General features: G+C 37.0%; 1 protein-coding gene across 1 annotated transcript in view; it reads right to left on the reverse strand.

Annotated features, from left to right (window-relative positions):
• The window catches only part of LOC145983594 (KICSTOR complex protein SZT2-like), a 605,385-nt gene that overhangs the window by 350,533 nt on the left and 238,851 nt on the right, over window positions 1-16,001 (reverse strand). The window contains exon 15 of the mRNA XM_083116658.1: window positions 6,531-6,739. Within this exon, the coding sequence (XP_082972784.1) occupies window positions 6,531-6,739 (209 nt within the window). The remainder of the gene's footprint in view (window positions 1-6,530; window positions 6,740-16,001) is intronic.

The following is a 16,001-nucleotide window of genomic DNA, read 5'->3' on the forward strand; positions in this document are numbered from 1 at the left end:
ATGCCTAATTTAAAATAACATTTTCGTCTGATTTTACAATTGCAAAGAATTATCAACTTCCTTTGTAAGAAAAAAATGCATGCTGCGTTGAAAATGTAGACACTTCAAAGCGATATTCTCACAGAAATTATATCGGAAGGTATTTCCTCAACATATAAATACATTCTGCATCACTCTTGCATATTGCAAACGTTTTGCTTTTGATGGATGAAGCAACAAGCATTTAAATATAAGACTTACCTTTCCGTTTTTTCTGATGTTTCCTTCTTCCAACATTTACTGGATTCGTTATTCTCTGGTAACTTGGTTTAACTTTCACAATTTCAAAGCACTTGCATTGATCATATCGTTAGAAAGCACAGAGTGAAATCTCGGCAACAGTGTTGGCTAAAATCTGCACCACGGAGTATATTGCGACAAACACCACTTCAAAAATTTTAATGATAAGCACTACTCTCTGAAGGTACGAAATGTTTTCATTTTTTCACATAGTATTTCAGATGCTTGCGGGAAGAACATGTGATCTTTGTTTCACCACGAAATCTTCCATACTAGTCATAAAAGAGAAAAAATGCACCGGTATTGACAAAACTACCACTTCAGCACCATCTGTACGCAGAAGTTTGAACATGACGGAGACCTTTTATTTTCTGTTATTTACTTAAATATCATTAATCGTAACAAAATTATAAGGTTCACATGTTCCAGTGAATAAAACAATCTTTTATATCAGAAAATTTCTTCCTTACCAAATCTATATTAGTTGTACGCTCATCCATTGAAATTTGGGCCTATGCTTTAACATGGCTTTAGAACCCCCTTAAATACTGTGTAATTGCTTTCAGTTTCTTGTGAGTTTCTGTAATTTGTTTGATGTGTGGGAAGTTTGTTATGGTATTTTATTCCTGCAACATGAGGTAATTTGTCTGAGAGAACAAGTCTGTGTGCTTGCATGTGGAAGTTCTCTTTTTGACGTGTGTTGTGCTGATGGACGGTCGAATTCTTATCTAATTTACGGTGTTTTAGTACATATTCAATTACTTTGTACATATATAGGGAATATATGGACATAATTTTATTTTCTCTAAATAATTCTCTACACGAGTTTCTAATTGGTATTTTGAACATATACCGTATCGCTCTTTTCTGTAGAGTAAGCAATCTTTGAGTGTATTCCTGTGCAGCTCCTCCCCATGCTATTATGCAATATTCTAGGTATGGATATACAAGTCCATAGATATGTTTCCATACCCAGTTTTAACAAGATGGAATTCCTGGTATCAAGCTGTTAAATATACTGAAGTATATCTTACAGATTTGGTTCAATACTTGTGCTCACTTCATGGTGAAAGTTCTAGTGCAATTGATTATTTCAAGAATCTTACTCAGACTCAAATTCGTGTCATAGAATGCAAAGCCACTTTTTTGGTAGAACATTTTCAGCAGTTTGCTGCAACCACTACAGAATTTGAAACAACTATGAAACCAATGTGTCACAGACTTGTGAGTGAAGTTGGTGAGCTAAAAAATACAGCCTAGTTGTGGCTGATGGTGTGTTACGAGAAAGAACATCAAAGGTTCTAAACAAAATTTCTACGCTGAAAACGGCTGCTCTAAAAGGGCAATTTAAGATGTTAGGCAACAAGGCTTGTACAAAATTAAATGACTTGCTCTGCGATGATCCAGGAAATAATTTTTTTGAAAATGTTAATGTTTTATTCAGTATGTGGAATGTTGCAAGAAATATTGTCAATGAAGACTTGTATGACATTTGCAAGAATGTGCCTATTCTAAAAGCATGGTCACAATTAGATTTTTTGAGAGGGTACAAAGCTTCTCAGGATATGGTAAAGAGTGATGTGAATTTAATTAATATGCTGCTACCACATAAAGAAGATCACGAAAGCTTTGTGCAAGTGTTGTGGTTTCCTGTGAGTAATGTTGACTGTGAGCATGCTTTTTCAGCTTATGGTAATATAATGACCAACCAGAGATACAATTTAAAACCTTGCAATGCAGTTATGTTAAGTGTACACTTTAACTGACAAAAGGTAGGTGCCGATTACTTAACTTTGACTTTTATTCACCGCTTTTTCAACAAAATGATCTTTTTTCATCACTTTTATATACCGAAATTGTAACTTTTTAAATGCGTAATTCATGAATTTTATTTACCATAAATCATTGTTCCTAGTCATTGCTGTTATCGGCAAGCAACAGCTTTGCAGAGACTAGACAAAACAGTGGTGCCAGCTGCAGCATAAAAACAAGGAAACTGGCTGGAAGTTTGAGTAACAAGTGGCCAAAGAGAAAATCCTCGGCATTTTAAAGATAACGCAACTGTCAAAGAGAGCACATTTATCAGCAGTGCTTTAGGTTTCACCATGCAACAGACAATGATACGGGCAATATTTCCTATGCAGACAACATCATTAAAAAAATAAGACCTGAATTCTGCAATTATCACATTGCCATGCACACCAGTGGCAGAGAATGAACTGGGAAGAGGGATCACTTTTTTTTTTAACTTGTCCTATGGTTTTTGTTCATTTTCAAGAATGTATCCAGAACTGGTTGACCTATTTTAGACATCAAAAGAAAGGAAGGGTTCCACTTCAACCCTTGCCTGTAATCAGCAGGTGTGCACACATTAGCAAAAAAATCGTGGCCGAAACATTCAGCATCACCCCCACCCCCTCCCCTACATGCTTGCTGACAGGAAAAGAGGGAGAAGTCACTCAGCTAACGGAACACTTTTTTGGCAAATATTATGACTGGTACAGTTAGGAAAACATATGAAGAGGTTAACGGGAGTTATGATGCACGTTAAGATCAAAGTAAACTTTTTGCGGAAACCTGGATGACAACCCATTAAGTGGGTTGACAATCTTTAGTTGGCCCATGTGGCTTTGATTATCTCTAACACTTTCACTTTTTTATGAAGTGTTACAGGGAACAAAGAACACATTTTGAATGAAAGCAGTTACCAGAAGTTGTCAGCTACAAGGCCAAGAGTTGCTCACTCACGGGAACCTGCTAAACTCTAGGTCAGAGCTGGACAGATGGGCGAGACTTCCAAGCACCAAGCATCTGTATTTTGGAACATTCCTGCAATCTTATCTCTCATTTCTCAAGGTGGTGTATTTATCGATGAAACAGCTTGACCTGCCATACACATTGACAAAGACTGCAGGCATTTCGGGGACTCAGGTTTGATTCTCGGGCTGGATGATCTATGGTCGGAATTTTTTCTGGCTTTCTTCCTGCATAAAGAAGCTGTGAGGTTTACACAGCAGGTACTAAATGGGTACCTGGAGGCAACCCATAAATGAGGGGGGATAGCGTGGTGCTGATTGCATTACCTCCACAAAGGTCCAAGATCGTGAATGTGTGGAGCTACCACATTCTCCCATATTCCTTCAGGGCATGGTGCATTGTGCACAATGAATTTCACTTACGTTACTAAATAAATTGTAAAGTGAACTGTGTTCATGTACTGACTGAGATTAAACTTCTTAACCTTCACTGTTAGCAATGGATCAAGATTTCCATTGGTCAGGCAGATTGTTGGGGTTTATCTGACACTCTGTGATGTCGAGCAAGCGAGTGACATCTTCTGATAAGAGTACGTGATTTCTTAGCAGGCAAAGGCCGAAGGCTTCATATTAGTGGATTAGACGAGATAAGCAGATGATGCATAAGATATTTGTTGGTAGAAATTCGGGAGCTCTCGGGAGAGTCACTCTCTTCATTCTCTTGATTCTTGCCTTTTGTGCCTTCTCAGAAAGCTGTCGACTGGAACTACAGCTGCTGCTATGGCATCTGGACCATGCTTCAAGGTCTTGGTAATGCTATCAGTCATATAACACCAAAAAAAATCTGCTACGACATGTTTCGCAGTTTCCAACATTTGTCGCTCAATGAGTGATCTTGTCAAAATTGTTGTAATTTCTCTCGGCTAATCGCCACAAATGTAACACACCTGAGCACATGTACTGCTCACTTTGTTGCAAACTAATGCGTGAAAAACTGTCAGATCTTCCCCAATGCCAGTTGAGAGGTATGTAGGACTGAGATGCTGTATCTGGTCTCCAATGTATTAAGATTCTGCTTGGTTTATGTTAAATACTGCATTCTAATAAAATTCTATTTCAATGCAGGCATATTTGTCAGTGTGAAGCTGCATGCAACTGACATTCTTTTTGTATTTCCTAACTGCAAATTAGCATGAGTTAGCAGCCAGTTTTCTCTTTGTTGCATTTATAAGACCCATTGAATCATTTGGCATAAATATATTCATCTCACCTCGTCCCACAAATTTTGAAAGTCAAAGGGAATAAACCCACATCATTGTAACTCAGTTGAAAACAGCTGTGTATGAACCTGCTCGTATAACAATGCAAACAATACAGTAAATGAATTCATACTCTAACCCACAGAAAGTGCATACCTTGATGATATGTAGAATATGTGCAACAGAATCACACACAAATAATGTTCTGATAATTCAACACCAGTCTCAATGGGTGAAACTGTGTGTGAGATGTGTGTGAAATGGCATTTGACAAATGTATGGATTTTGCCCATCTTAAATCCTCATTTACGTTAACATCTGGATGGAACTATTTGCATTTTGAGACAGCCCCATCATTGCTCTACAGGTAACAAATGCTTTAAAGGCTCTGCTTGAAGTAGGAATTTCGATTTTTGTCCCCATTTTCATAATTCTGGCCCACTGTGCATTGGTGTGAAACCCCAATGTTGTATGTTGCCTGGCACTTGTTACCTCATTTGTCATGTGTCACATGTCACTTTTATGTTAAAATCTCACCTTATGTGTAGGATCATTGTTTATCTTCAGAAAAAAAAAACTCATGTGAGGAAAATAGATCACACAATGTTCAATGTGGAGGGAGATGCAACGACAGATTGAAAAAGAAAGTTATTTAAAGGGAAACTAAATATCACATCAAACTTTTGCTATGCATGATTATAAGGAGGAATAGAGGATGATCACCCTCCTCACACCTCATCAACACAAAACTCCTAGGCCTCCCCGATGGCTCAGTGGTTGCGTCGTCGCCTTGTAATCAAGGGGTCCCGGGTTTGAAACCTGGTGGAGGCACATAGTGCTTCGGATTTCACTTTAAACTGTAGGTCCAGTCCCGATTAGCCTTACTGTGCATAAAGTGGACTTAAAACACCAACTCAAACTAAACGAAACACAAGACTCATAAATATCGTTTAGCAAAGCTTATTTGAAATCCAATTCATGTTGGTAGGCTCATCAGTTCTGGATATAGAGTTTAAAGTGAGATCCGAGGTATTGAATATGTGCTTCCACCATAAATTGAACCTGTGACCCAATGATTAAAGTCTATATAGGCGAAAATTAAATTATCCCTCCTATCTGAAAATTGCAAAACTAGCAACTAATCATGAATTAACATAGTCATTGGAGATCCCACACTCTTCTGATATCAAAATTTCACAACAAAGCTTCTGAGAACTGTGTGGGTGACAGCTAAAAGTAGTCATCTCCCAATGAGAGGCTGTTAATCCACAACTGATTTTCACCACACATGCCTTGATTTTTTCTTTTAGGATTCCATGATATTACTTCTTTCCTGTTATTAGTATTCTTGTTGATATTGTCACAAGTTGATTGTGCCATCATTCCTTACCTGCTTACCTGTATTTGAGTTTCACCTTTTCCATTGTGGTTTCCACATTTTACATGGTTATTCCCTTGAGCAACAGCAAAGATTTAAAATCAGGATTTCACCTAAATACCCTGCAGTATTCATGCTACTTTCACCATAATGCTGAATATACTCATGGAATGAATATTTAAACCACTGTACACATTGCAGGAAAGTATAGCATAAGTATGGAAGATTTGCAGTTACAATAGAAACAAAAGATAAAAATCAACAAATAATGAAGGTAAGAGGAATCACAACTTTAGTTTAATTATATATTCAACTATCTACCTACCATTTCAACTTTGGAAATATAAAATGTTTATTACCTACCTCAATGAAGCAAGAATAAAGATGGACATGGAAGAGTTGAGGGTAGTTGAGAGCTTCAAATATCTAGGAAGCATAATTGAGAGAAGTGGAAGAATAGATGAGGAGGTAAACAGAAGAGGACAAATGGGTGGTGGACTATATCAAATTGCTTGAAGATTAATATGGAACAGGGATGTACCTATGAAATGCAAGAAGGTAATATCAGGACAGGATAGATCAGACACAGATGAGGTGGTTCGGACACATGAAGAGGATGGATGCAGAAAGACTACCAGTAAGAGCTTGCCATGCACAAGGAGTGGGAATAAGGCCAAGGGGGAGACCAAGATGTCGATGGAAAGAGCAGATAGTGGACAGCGTTAGGATAAGAGGACAAGATTGGAACATCGTGGAAAGAGAAGAGTGTTGAAAGACCATGAAAAAATGGAGAGGTTTGACTTGTATGCTGACCCAGCCAGAGGCAGGACACTATGAAAAATGATGATGATGACTTACCTTATCAGAACCTTCTCCACTGGCTTCTGCAATAAAATGCAACATCTAATATCTGACCATGTCCTTAGAACAGATGCATGATTTCGGTCTCCCATTTTGTCATCTTGTTGGGCTTTAGTACTAGATATTTTACGAATAAGTGGTTCCTTTATTGAGGGTCTTTGTGGAAATGTCAAGCATGTTATCATTTTCTTAAGTTGTTGAACAATCTGTAAAAAATGTTTTATATTATGTTGTATTACGATATTTATATTTTATTACATTTTGACTATATTTGGAAAATTTACTGCCCCATGGTTTATTTTCCTTTACATTAGAAAAATATCACTCTAATACAACCCTACATAGAATAAAATATTATCAGTAACTGAAGTATCAACTTCAGGCATTTAATATGTAATTTGTAATGCATACCCACATTTTTGGGTTGGGAAAAAGTTTTCTAAATTTCTGTTTACCCAAATTTTATTTACCTACCTAGTGGGTAAATTCTAGTGTTGGGTGATATATCGTCTAGATGATATATCGTGATATTGAAAAAATATCATCCAAACAATATCAACTAAATGATATTTTGATACATGATATTTTGGTGATATATTGTCACGATATTTTATGCATTGAATGATTGTTGTAATTTTACTTATGGCACATGTTACGTACGTTACGATGGCAACATATGAAGATGGCATGTCTAATTTTTTGTTGCTCCAAGCACTGTTTGACTTAAAAAAGAAAACTAAAAAAAATGAGCTGGGTAAAAATAAAAATTTGTCATCCTGGGTTAACTAACTACTGATGTTAAATATGTGTCATGAGCAATGTAAGGCTCAATTAGGGATAATAAAAAAAAACTCATTGCAGTGAGCTGCACAAAAAAATGAATATTCTTCATTCTGATTAACTGTTAATGTTTGGCATGTGCTGTAAACAATGTTAGGCTTAAATAGAAGTACTAAAAAGACTCAAATACAAATTGCTATTAGTTTTCAACAAGCAAAATTAACAATTCTAAACGAATCTGAGAATATGGAAGTATTTGTTACAGTTAAATAAGTCTAGCAGCACTTATGGCACATAAAAAACACTAGTTGCCAAGAAGAATGAATTGTGCAGCTCACTATATTGATTTTTTTATATTTCAAAATTATCCTGATGCAGCTTATAGTGAATTTCTAGTATGACACCAAATTTCAAGGTTGTGTTCAGCTCACTGCAATAAGTCTCTTCTCATGACTCTATATCTATCATTTTAAATATATTTACAAAAATAAACAAAATTCATTAGTTTCAAGAAGTTTCCCGATTTGTGTGCAAACTATATCATAGCATTCACAGATAGGAAAGTATAGTTATTACCAGTGGTGACAATTAAGGGTGGGCGTGGGGGGCAGTTGCACCTTCCCCCCTGGAAAAATGCAAGAAAGAGCAACAAAATTACATTAGAAGAATTAAGATGAAAAGGAGAAGGACTCAATCGAAAAATATAAATTCTCTGTACATTACAGTTGTAAACAAATAACTACAGGACATGAAACAGGATTTTTGTAAAGAAAGAAATGGTAAAGGATGTATTAGGTTTTGAACCATGAGAGAATATCCAAACTTCGAGTGAAAGGAAAGTTTTGTAATTTAATTTTCATACATGTGTATTCACCAATGGAAAACAAAAAGGATGACATTAAAGACAAATTTTATGAAGAACTGAAAAGAGAACAAAACAAAATCCAAAGACATGAACTGATAGTACTGTTGGGAGATTAAATGCAAAGGTAGGTAAAGAGAATTCATTTAACAAAGTAACAGGTAAACATACACATTGAATGACACATCTAATAACAATGGAGAATTAGCATGTACCTCCATTTCTTTTGGAGGTGGTGCAGTAGCCGCTAAGTCCTTTGAACTGAATTAAACCCCATGTACCCCTCTCAAATTATTTGACAGATGCAAGATGACGATGTTCAAAGAATCAAGTTTATCTTCCTGTACAATTGAAACCACACCACCTTAAACCTATTATCCTAAATTTTGTTACTAAATGTCTCACTTGATCTATGTTCTTTAAGTACTTCCTAAGGAAGTAAAAACTGCTCCTTATGTGATCCCCCAAAAACCAAGAATTGTGAAAACCTAATAAGAGTTTCTAAATTAATGTTTCTTTTTGGCAATTTACATTATTTCACATGAAATAATATTTTCACACAATTTCAATCTATAATTAAATTAATAGTACATATTAAGTATTTTTTGATTGAAATATTTAAACATTTATATGTAGGTAGAGTCCCTGCCACGAAAACAGTCCAGTCAAGGTCGGAGCTTCCCCTTGCCTCCACCACACACCTGGCCCTCCAGGGTTGCCACACTTCTTCTAAGCTGCTCAGTCAGTATTTCGTGCTTTGTACGTATACAGTCGATTGCGTCTTCAATGTTGTATTGTGCAAGTTTTCAGAAATTTTGCATATAACAAAGAAGAAAGGAAGAACATCAACTTTGCACAAGTACGGAAGCTTGTGGGATATCTGAAAAGTCTGTACAATGTATCAGCAGTACTTTAACTGTGACAGAGGCTCGAGGTGTGAACGTTGTCTTCGAATCACCAAGAAAGAGTTGCAAAAGGGAATGCAAAAACACTGAACTGGACGATATTAACATGTGCTTTGATGTAGTAGCGCCAGTCTCTACAAGATCAGTGGCTGCTCTCTCTCTCTTTCGCCAGCATTGTTGTTAAGAATTGTTTCCCCATTTTGTATATTCAGCCGGCCCATTGTTGTTTTCGGTTTACATTTTATAACCACTTTCTTGAAGTGTAAACATCATATAATATGCCATTGGCCTTCCTTGAACAAGGCTTGTTCATTACAAATTAATAACGAATTACAAATTACTACAGTTCACATCTCAGGACATTATTGTTTAAAATTTCCTTTCTATTTTATCTTGTTTTCTTAAAAAAACATGACAAAAAGTGGTGGTTGAGAAGTTATAGCCGTGGTTATAAAATCTAACCCATAATATACTGGATGATTTTTTTAACCTGAATCATTTGAATATCTTGGAAAAAAAAATCATCCTACAAAAAAATGTTCCAAATAAAAAGTTGAAAGTTTGGAGGGGGAAGTTTAGTGGTGCAACACAAGAACACCCCCTCCCCCTCTTGTAGGTGGGGCAGGGGGCAACTTTGAAATTTCAAATAGAAACCCCTATTTTTTATTACAGATTCGGATTTTATGGAAAAAAAAATACATGAGTTTTGTCTGAAACATTTTTTTTGATTCGTGATAGATGGCGCTATAATTGACAAATTTTCATTTCTTGAATGTTTACACTTTAAAACAAATGTATTTCATTTTGCAATTCATTTAAATTCAAAAAATAAAACACTCTCGTGCATGAACTTTGTACACTTCTCAACTTCTTATTTGACCGCCCCGAAAGAATTCTAAGTCCGAAAATCGTAAACTTAGCAACATTGCACTTCAGCGCCAGCTGAGAGTACCCAACTTTGAGTTCGTCATTCAACTAGACGAAAAACGCTGCGGTGAAAGGATTCCAATTTCGCACATTCCATGAACTTATAAACTATCAATCGCTAATATAATACACACTGAAACTGAAATAGTAAATTGAAATAAGAATAAGAATGAGAATCGTGCGAAATTGTAACAATTCTGCGTGCTCGACTTGATATCACATAGGTTTGAAACACTGAACAGGGGTTTTCTCCACCTGGAGTAAATCGCCATCAAGTTTGAGTAGAAAGAGGCAAATTTCTGAGGAGTTTATGCGACATTTTATTTACAATGCCCTGCACAATATCGAACAGATCTAAAATAAATCATTTATTTCACGACTTGTGGAGAAAACATGCTGGAACACAGGAATATCGATTTTATCATAAACATCTACGTGTTTGTAAGGGAATGTTGTCATTAAGTTAACGTAGAGCAGTTGGTTAGACGCTGGTATCCATATTTTTCAACATACTTGAAAGGTCGCGGGTTCAAATCCCACCCTCTATTTTTTTTTTTTTTTTTTTTTTTTTTTTGTGTGTGTGTGTGTGTGTGTGTGTGCTAAACAGAGACAATTGATATTTCAACACTGTAAAATATCCGATGCACACTTCAAGGGATGTCTCTTCTGCACATTTTCTCCCTAAGAAGGTTAATGCTTATTCAGTTGCTTGCCAGGATTTAAGGTTAAAACTTTTTGTATTTTAGCTATTCGTCATAAGCTGAGTTAACACACATTATGACTAATTTACATATAATATATATGCATTCAGGATGCTGTAGGTAATGGTATTTAATCCTGTGTTCGAATCCTGGTCAGGCATGGGTGTTCTTTGTAAGTGTTCCTTCATCAATTTCATCATCCCATCACCCATTCTCATCTTAGCGATGAACCAAAAACGTCACAAAGGCGAAGTAAATTAAACCAAATCATCAATCAAGTAATGGAATTTAAGATAAGTATTGTGTACGCTCTTCACTCCACAACTAAAATATTAATTATTTCAAAATACTAACACACAAACACACACAATTATAATAGGAAATAATCCACTACATTGATGTATTGAATTTTTGTAACGAACGGGAGAGTTTAATGTATTCAATTCGCTAAGATTGGTTATGTGATGTCGTTTATTTAGTAATGACTGTTCTTGTTCCCCTCACTTCGATCTTCCAATGCATCTAAATCTAATAATAAATCCCCAATAAACGTAAGTAAATACCTTTTGCGACCGAGGCTGATGCGATAAAAATCTACTAATAACTATTTATATATTACGTGACATCTAATAAATGCAAAACTTGAGAATGATCATTAATTCGGCACTGCTTTATATCCAAAATACTTGTCTAATTTCAACAAAATAATACTGTTATGTCAACAGAAAGTATATCTAACGAACTTTCCACCAAATTCGCAATATTCAAAACAGCCACCCTCAGACTTGCTTATACGTTACTTGATTCTGCCATTCCACGTGGCACGTGATTCAGTAATATAATTGAAATGGTTTCCGAAAATTCTAAACGCTTCATCATTACTGCCACCTCCTGATATACACAGAGAGATCATCCAAGAACAGTATATATATATTTTACGTCCGATGCCATACTCCTTCCGAAAATAAAATTCGGCAGCATGAGGAATCGCAGTTACGACCACGCTTGCCAGTAACAAGCACGTTATCCGTCATCCCTTCAATCCCTGAAGATAAAAGAGCTCTCGAAACCTCGGAAGCCTATCCAGAAATAACCTCGTTGATATCCCGGTAAATCCTCTTCATCAAAGTTCGCATGAGTTTAGGCAAAATTTGAGCTAAAATACACTGCAAAATACCGGGCATTTGTGTAGAGAGGAACTTATCCACAATCTGTGGCAAAGAAATGTTTGGAGCACTGGCAGGTGGTTGTTGCCGCAACCATGTTAGGAAACTTTTTATCTATTTCCTTGTAGAACAGTTGGTAAGACGTGTATTTTTTTTATCTAAAATGAAAGATCACAGGTTCAAATCCTAGCCGCTCAATTTCTTTTCTGTTGAAGTGAACACAGAAGTACGATATTTACTGAATACAAAAAATTTGAAATAATTAACCTTGAATATAACAGATTACTCTATGAAAAACAAATCGCATGATTACAACTCTAGAGTTTCAAGAGTATTCCTTACGCATACTTTCATTCGACGTCTTGTGTATATTGCTATAATAACATGAGGTTTTATATAAAGCAATGTGTCCCCAAAACTGTTTATTGTTCAATTTCCAACATGAACATTGAAACTTGAATGTTTCGGTGATGTTGCATTAAGACCCGAAGGAATCAATTTTATGAGTGGAATAGATTTATTATGTGAATAAATATGATGTTGCAATTATTGTTTTGGGGAGAAGATCGTTTAATTATTGTTTTTATTGTTTTTTTTTGTGGACGAAAAAATTGTGACAAAAACTTTACTAAGTATTACATAAAAAAAAACGTGAAAGCTGAGCCGGGTTTGAACCAATACCTCAAAGAGAAAAGATGAACGTAAGAAGATGTATGCTTGTCTGAAACGTTACAACTACGCTACAGATGTTCCGAACGTGTGTGCGTGTTTAGTAATACCAAATACTTTTACACATGGATGTAAAGAGCACTCGTTGTAGCACATTTGTCATAATTATTCTTTATTTATTTGTTAAATGAAAGTAATGTAATTGTAAATAATGGTTAAATTTATTTTATCATTCTTGACATCCTTTTCTGGTATGAATTCGTACGAAACTTTTCATGGCTGAATGTAATTGGAAGTCGTCTTTGAACCAACTGCAGCATCACGTGATTAACTATACCAATAGAAGACCTTATTTCCTTTGAACTACGCTCTAAACAGAGGCATGCAACATTTCTTTCTTCAACCTCGCGAAGAATGGAGCACTACAACAAATCCACAAGAGAAAGAGTGATCGGTTTGATCGAGGGAGCTGGATTGTCACCTGGTTTAGCTGGCGAGCAGTATGGCGTTCCAGCACGGACAGCAAGGAGGTGGTGGGCTCGATACGAAGAAACTGGTGAGGCATCACGGAAAAGACGCGAGAGCTGGGGCCGTGTTTCGACACCAGTGCAAGACGATCGGCTGATAGCGGAGTGTGAAGCCAATCCATTCCAGTCAGCCACTCAACTCAAGGCAAGGGCCGATTTTCCTGGTTGCCCACAGACAGTTCGGCGGAGGCTGGCTGCTTCTGGTTTACGGGCATGAAGGGCAGCAAAGAAGGAGGTCTTGACGGATGCACACAGAACTGATAGGCTAGCATTTGCTGAAGAAAATATTGATAGGATTTGGGATAGAGTAATCTTCTCAGACGAGAAAGTATTTTCTACTGCAAATGATGGTCCGGTTCTGGTCTACCGGCGTCAAGGACAACGATTTGATCCCCATTTTTTTGCTAACTCACGTCGGCGTGGACGCGTGAGCGTGCCTGTCTGGGGTTGGATATCTCTCGGTGGCGGAGGTGACCTACACCGCATAGAAGAACGTCTCAACGGGATACAGTATGTGCACATTTTGGAGCATGTTATGGTTCCTGGCGTGCGAGCTTTGTATCCCGAGGGAAATATTGACTTCCAGCAAGACCACTCCTCCATCCATGATTCAGCCATCGTTCAGCGTTGGTTTTCTGAACGAAACGACATACATCTAATTGACTGGCCACCCATGGGATGCGACATCAACCCAATTGAAAATATGTGGGCCGAGGTCGTTCGATGTTTGAAAGAAAGCTGGCCCGATCCACCACCTCGCAGAAGTGATGAACTCTTTGACCACGTCAACAATGCCTGGAATGAAGTGTGCACTTCGCACAGGTATATTCGACATCTTGTGCAATCCGTTCCTCGACGCCTGAGACATGTCATAGATGCAGGTGGCTACTGGACAAGATATTAAATAAATGTTCAATTTTCCCAAACAGTCCTTTTCAGGACTAACAAATTAAAAAAAAAATACACTCGTGTAAGAAATAATTTGGAACCTTTCATATATTATTGTCTTACAGGCCTCAATATAAATAAAAATATCCAGATGAAGTGAGGCTCGAACCCTAATCAAAGACACAAGTGGAACTGGAAATGGGTGCCTTTACCGGATGTGCCACAAAGCTACAACAGAATGAACTCCACAGCTAATACAATATCTTAATTTTTGTTTTCTATTCATGCATACACCTATTCTATCTGGAAAACGGTTTTCTTTTAAAGATTTAGATCACCTATTTTTAACCCTAAAGATCGTAAAGCATAACCATTCATTAGTTATTTCCTTGCTTTGTTGGGGATTTTCCTGTAACGAAGGCACTGATTTGCAGCTAAAATCGAGCTTCCCTTACCTGCTTCTCCCACCGACTTTAACACGTGTTCGTGTCGTTTGTGCAACAATGGCCTTCTTAAATTATGTTACATTGCACCTCTGAGTGAGAGAGAGAGAGGAAGAAGTTGTGTAGCTTGTGGAAAGCAGGCTAGAATTATATTCAACACTTCATAGAAAAATATATTGAGAAACTGGAAACTATGGAACGATGTTTTCGCGAAAGGAAAACTTATGTAAGAGGAAAGTGAACATGCAGATAGAGTAATTTTAATCACAATGCCGAGCTGGACACAGTAACGACGTTACAAGAAAACAACCTCTAGTTACCTTCAGTACAGAAACGTCTTGTCAATTTCTTAACTTATTATTATTGACTCATAATGTGTGTTAACACAACTTATGACGCACAGCTGAATGAATTTGATTGAATTTCTGACGAGTATTGACGAGCATATAGGGCCTTGGCCTATCTCCCGACTGCCAGTCTCCTTCCCACAATTCTACCTAGAGGTGTGAGTTCTTCAACTGGTATGAGGTGACGTGGGGTCAGCACGTCGAGCCCTCAGCCGTTATAGAAGATTTTTATGACCGGGTTACGCTACTCACTCGTAACTTCCAAGCAAAGAACATTCTATTTGTATCAGTGGTGTATGCTGGTTCTAACGAGTGGGTAATCTCCGACCTTTTGATCCTCAAACTCCAAAAGTTTCCGTTCAATTTATGTCAAGCTCCATATTGGATTTAGGAATATTGTGTCGGAATATTTGTCTTATTGCTACGATCACAATCAATTAATTCTCGTTATTGCAGTTTACTATACGTGTAGAATTTCAAATAATAAAACAAGACTAGTATTATAAAGCTATAAAAAACAGCCTGTGAAATATAAAATGAAAGACGTGCACTAGTGAAATAAAAACCCGCAATATTAATTTAAGTGCAAAATTCAACTTACTCCAGGACCCGATCACTTGTGCCGTACCACATCCAAAGCACGCTGTTTGTCCAGTTCATGTCAATACGTGTCTTTGCGAAAGATTGCAGCTTAACAAAGGAAGTTATGTGACTTTTGGATTTTTCATGTTTGACACAAGTGTTGCAAAGATTACAGTATCAGCCACGCGTCCATACATTCTTTTCAGCCCCGAAAAGTAAGCACGGCCAACAAAAATGCAAAGCTTATTAACACTTATACTTCCTGTCAACCATGGTGTTTTGTAATAATTTGCTTGCGAATATGCCTCACATATTCCCGATTTTTGTCTTTGTGTGTAGAAATAAGTTCAAGCGATGACACTGGCCTACCTGTATTAACAATTTGCAACTTCTCCTGAAAAGATCTTGTTCCAAAAGGTTTCACCAGCAAATCTTGTATCACATCCATTACCCTTTAACACAGCACTATCACGACAAACACTAACACCTTAATAAATAATAAACACGAAGCCAACGACTACACGCATTCAGTTTCACGCGCCAAACTTCTGTTGTTGTGCTCCTGGCTCAGAAAGAAATTCCCTATGAATGATAAAAAAAAATCCCTTTCCGAGCTCGAAATGACAGGTTTTTAAAAGTTCGAATCATTGCAGGTCAGAGCCAGAATTTTA

Source organism: Lepisma saccharinum, chromosome 2 (assembly GCF_977018435.1).
Source record: "Lepisma saccharinum chromosome 2, izLepSacc3.1, whole genome shotgun sequence".
In the NCBI taxonomy this organism is placed as follows: Eukaryota; Metazoa; Arthropoda; class Insecta; order Zygentoma; family Lepismatidae; genus Lepisma; species Lepisma saccharinum.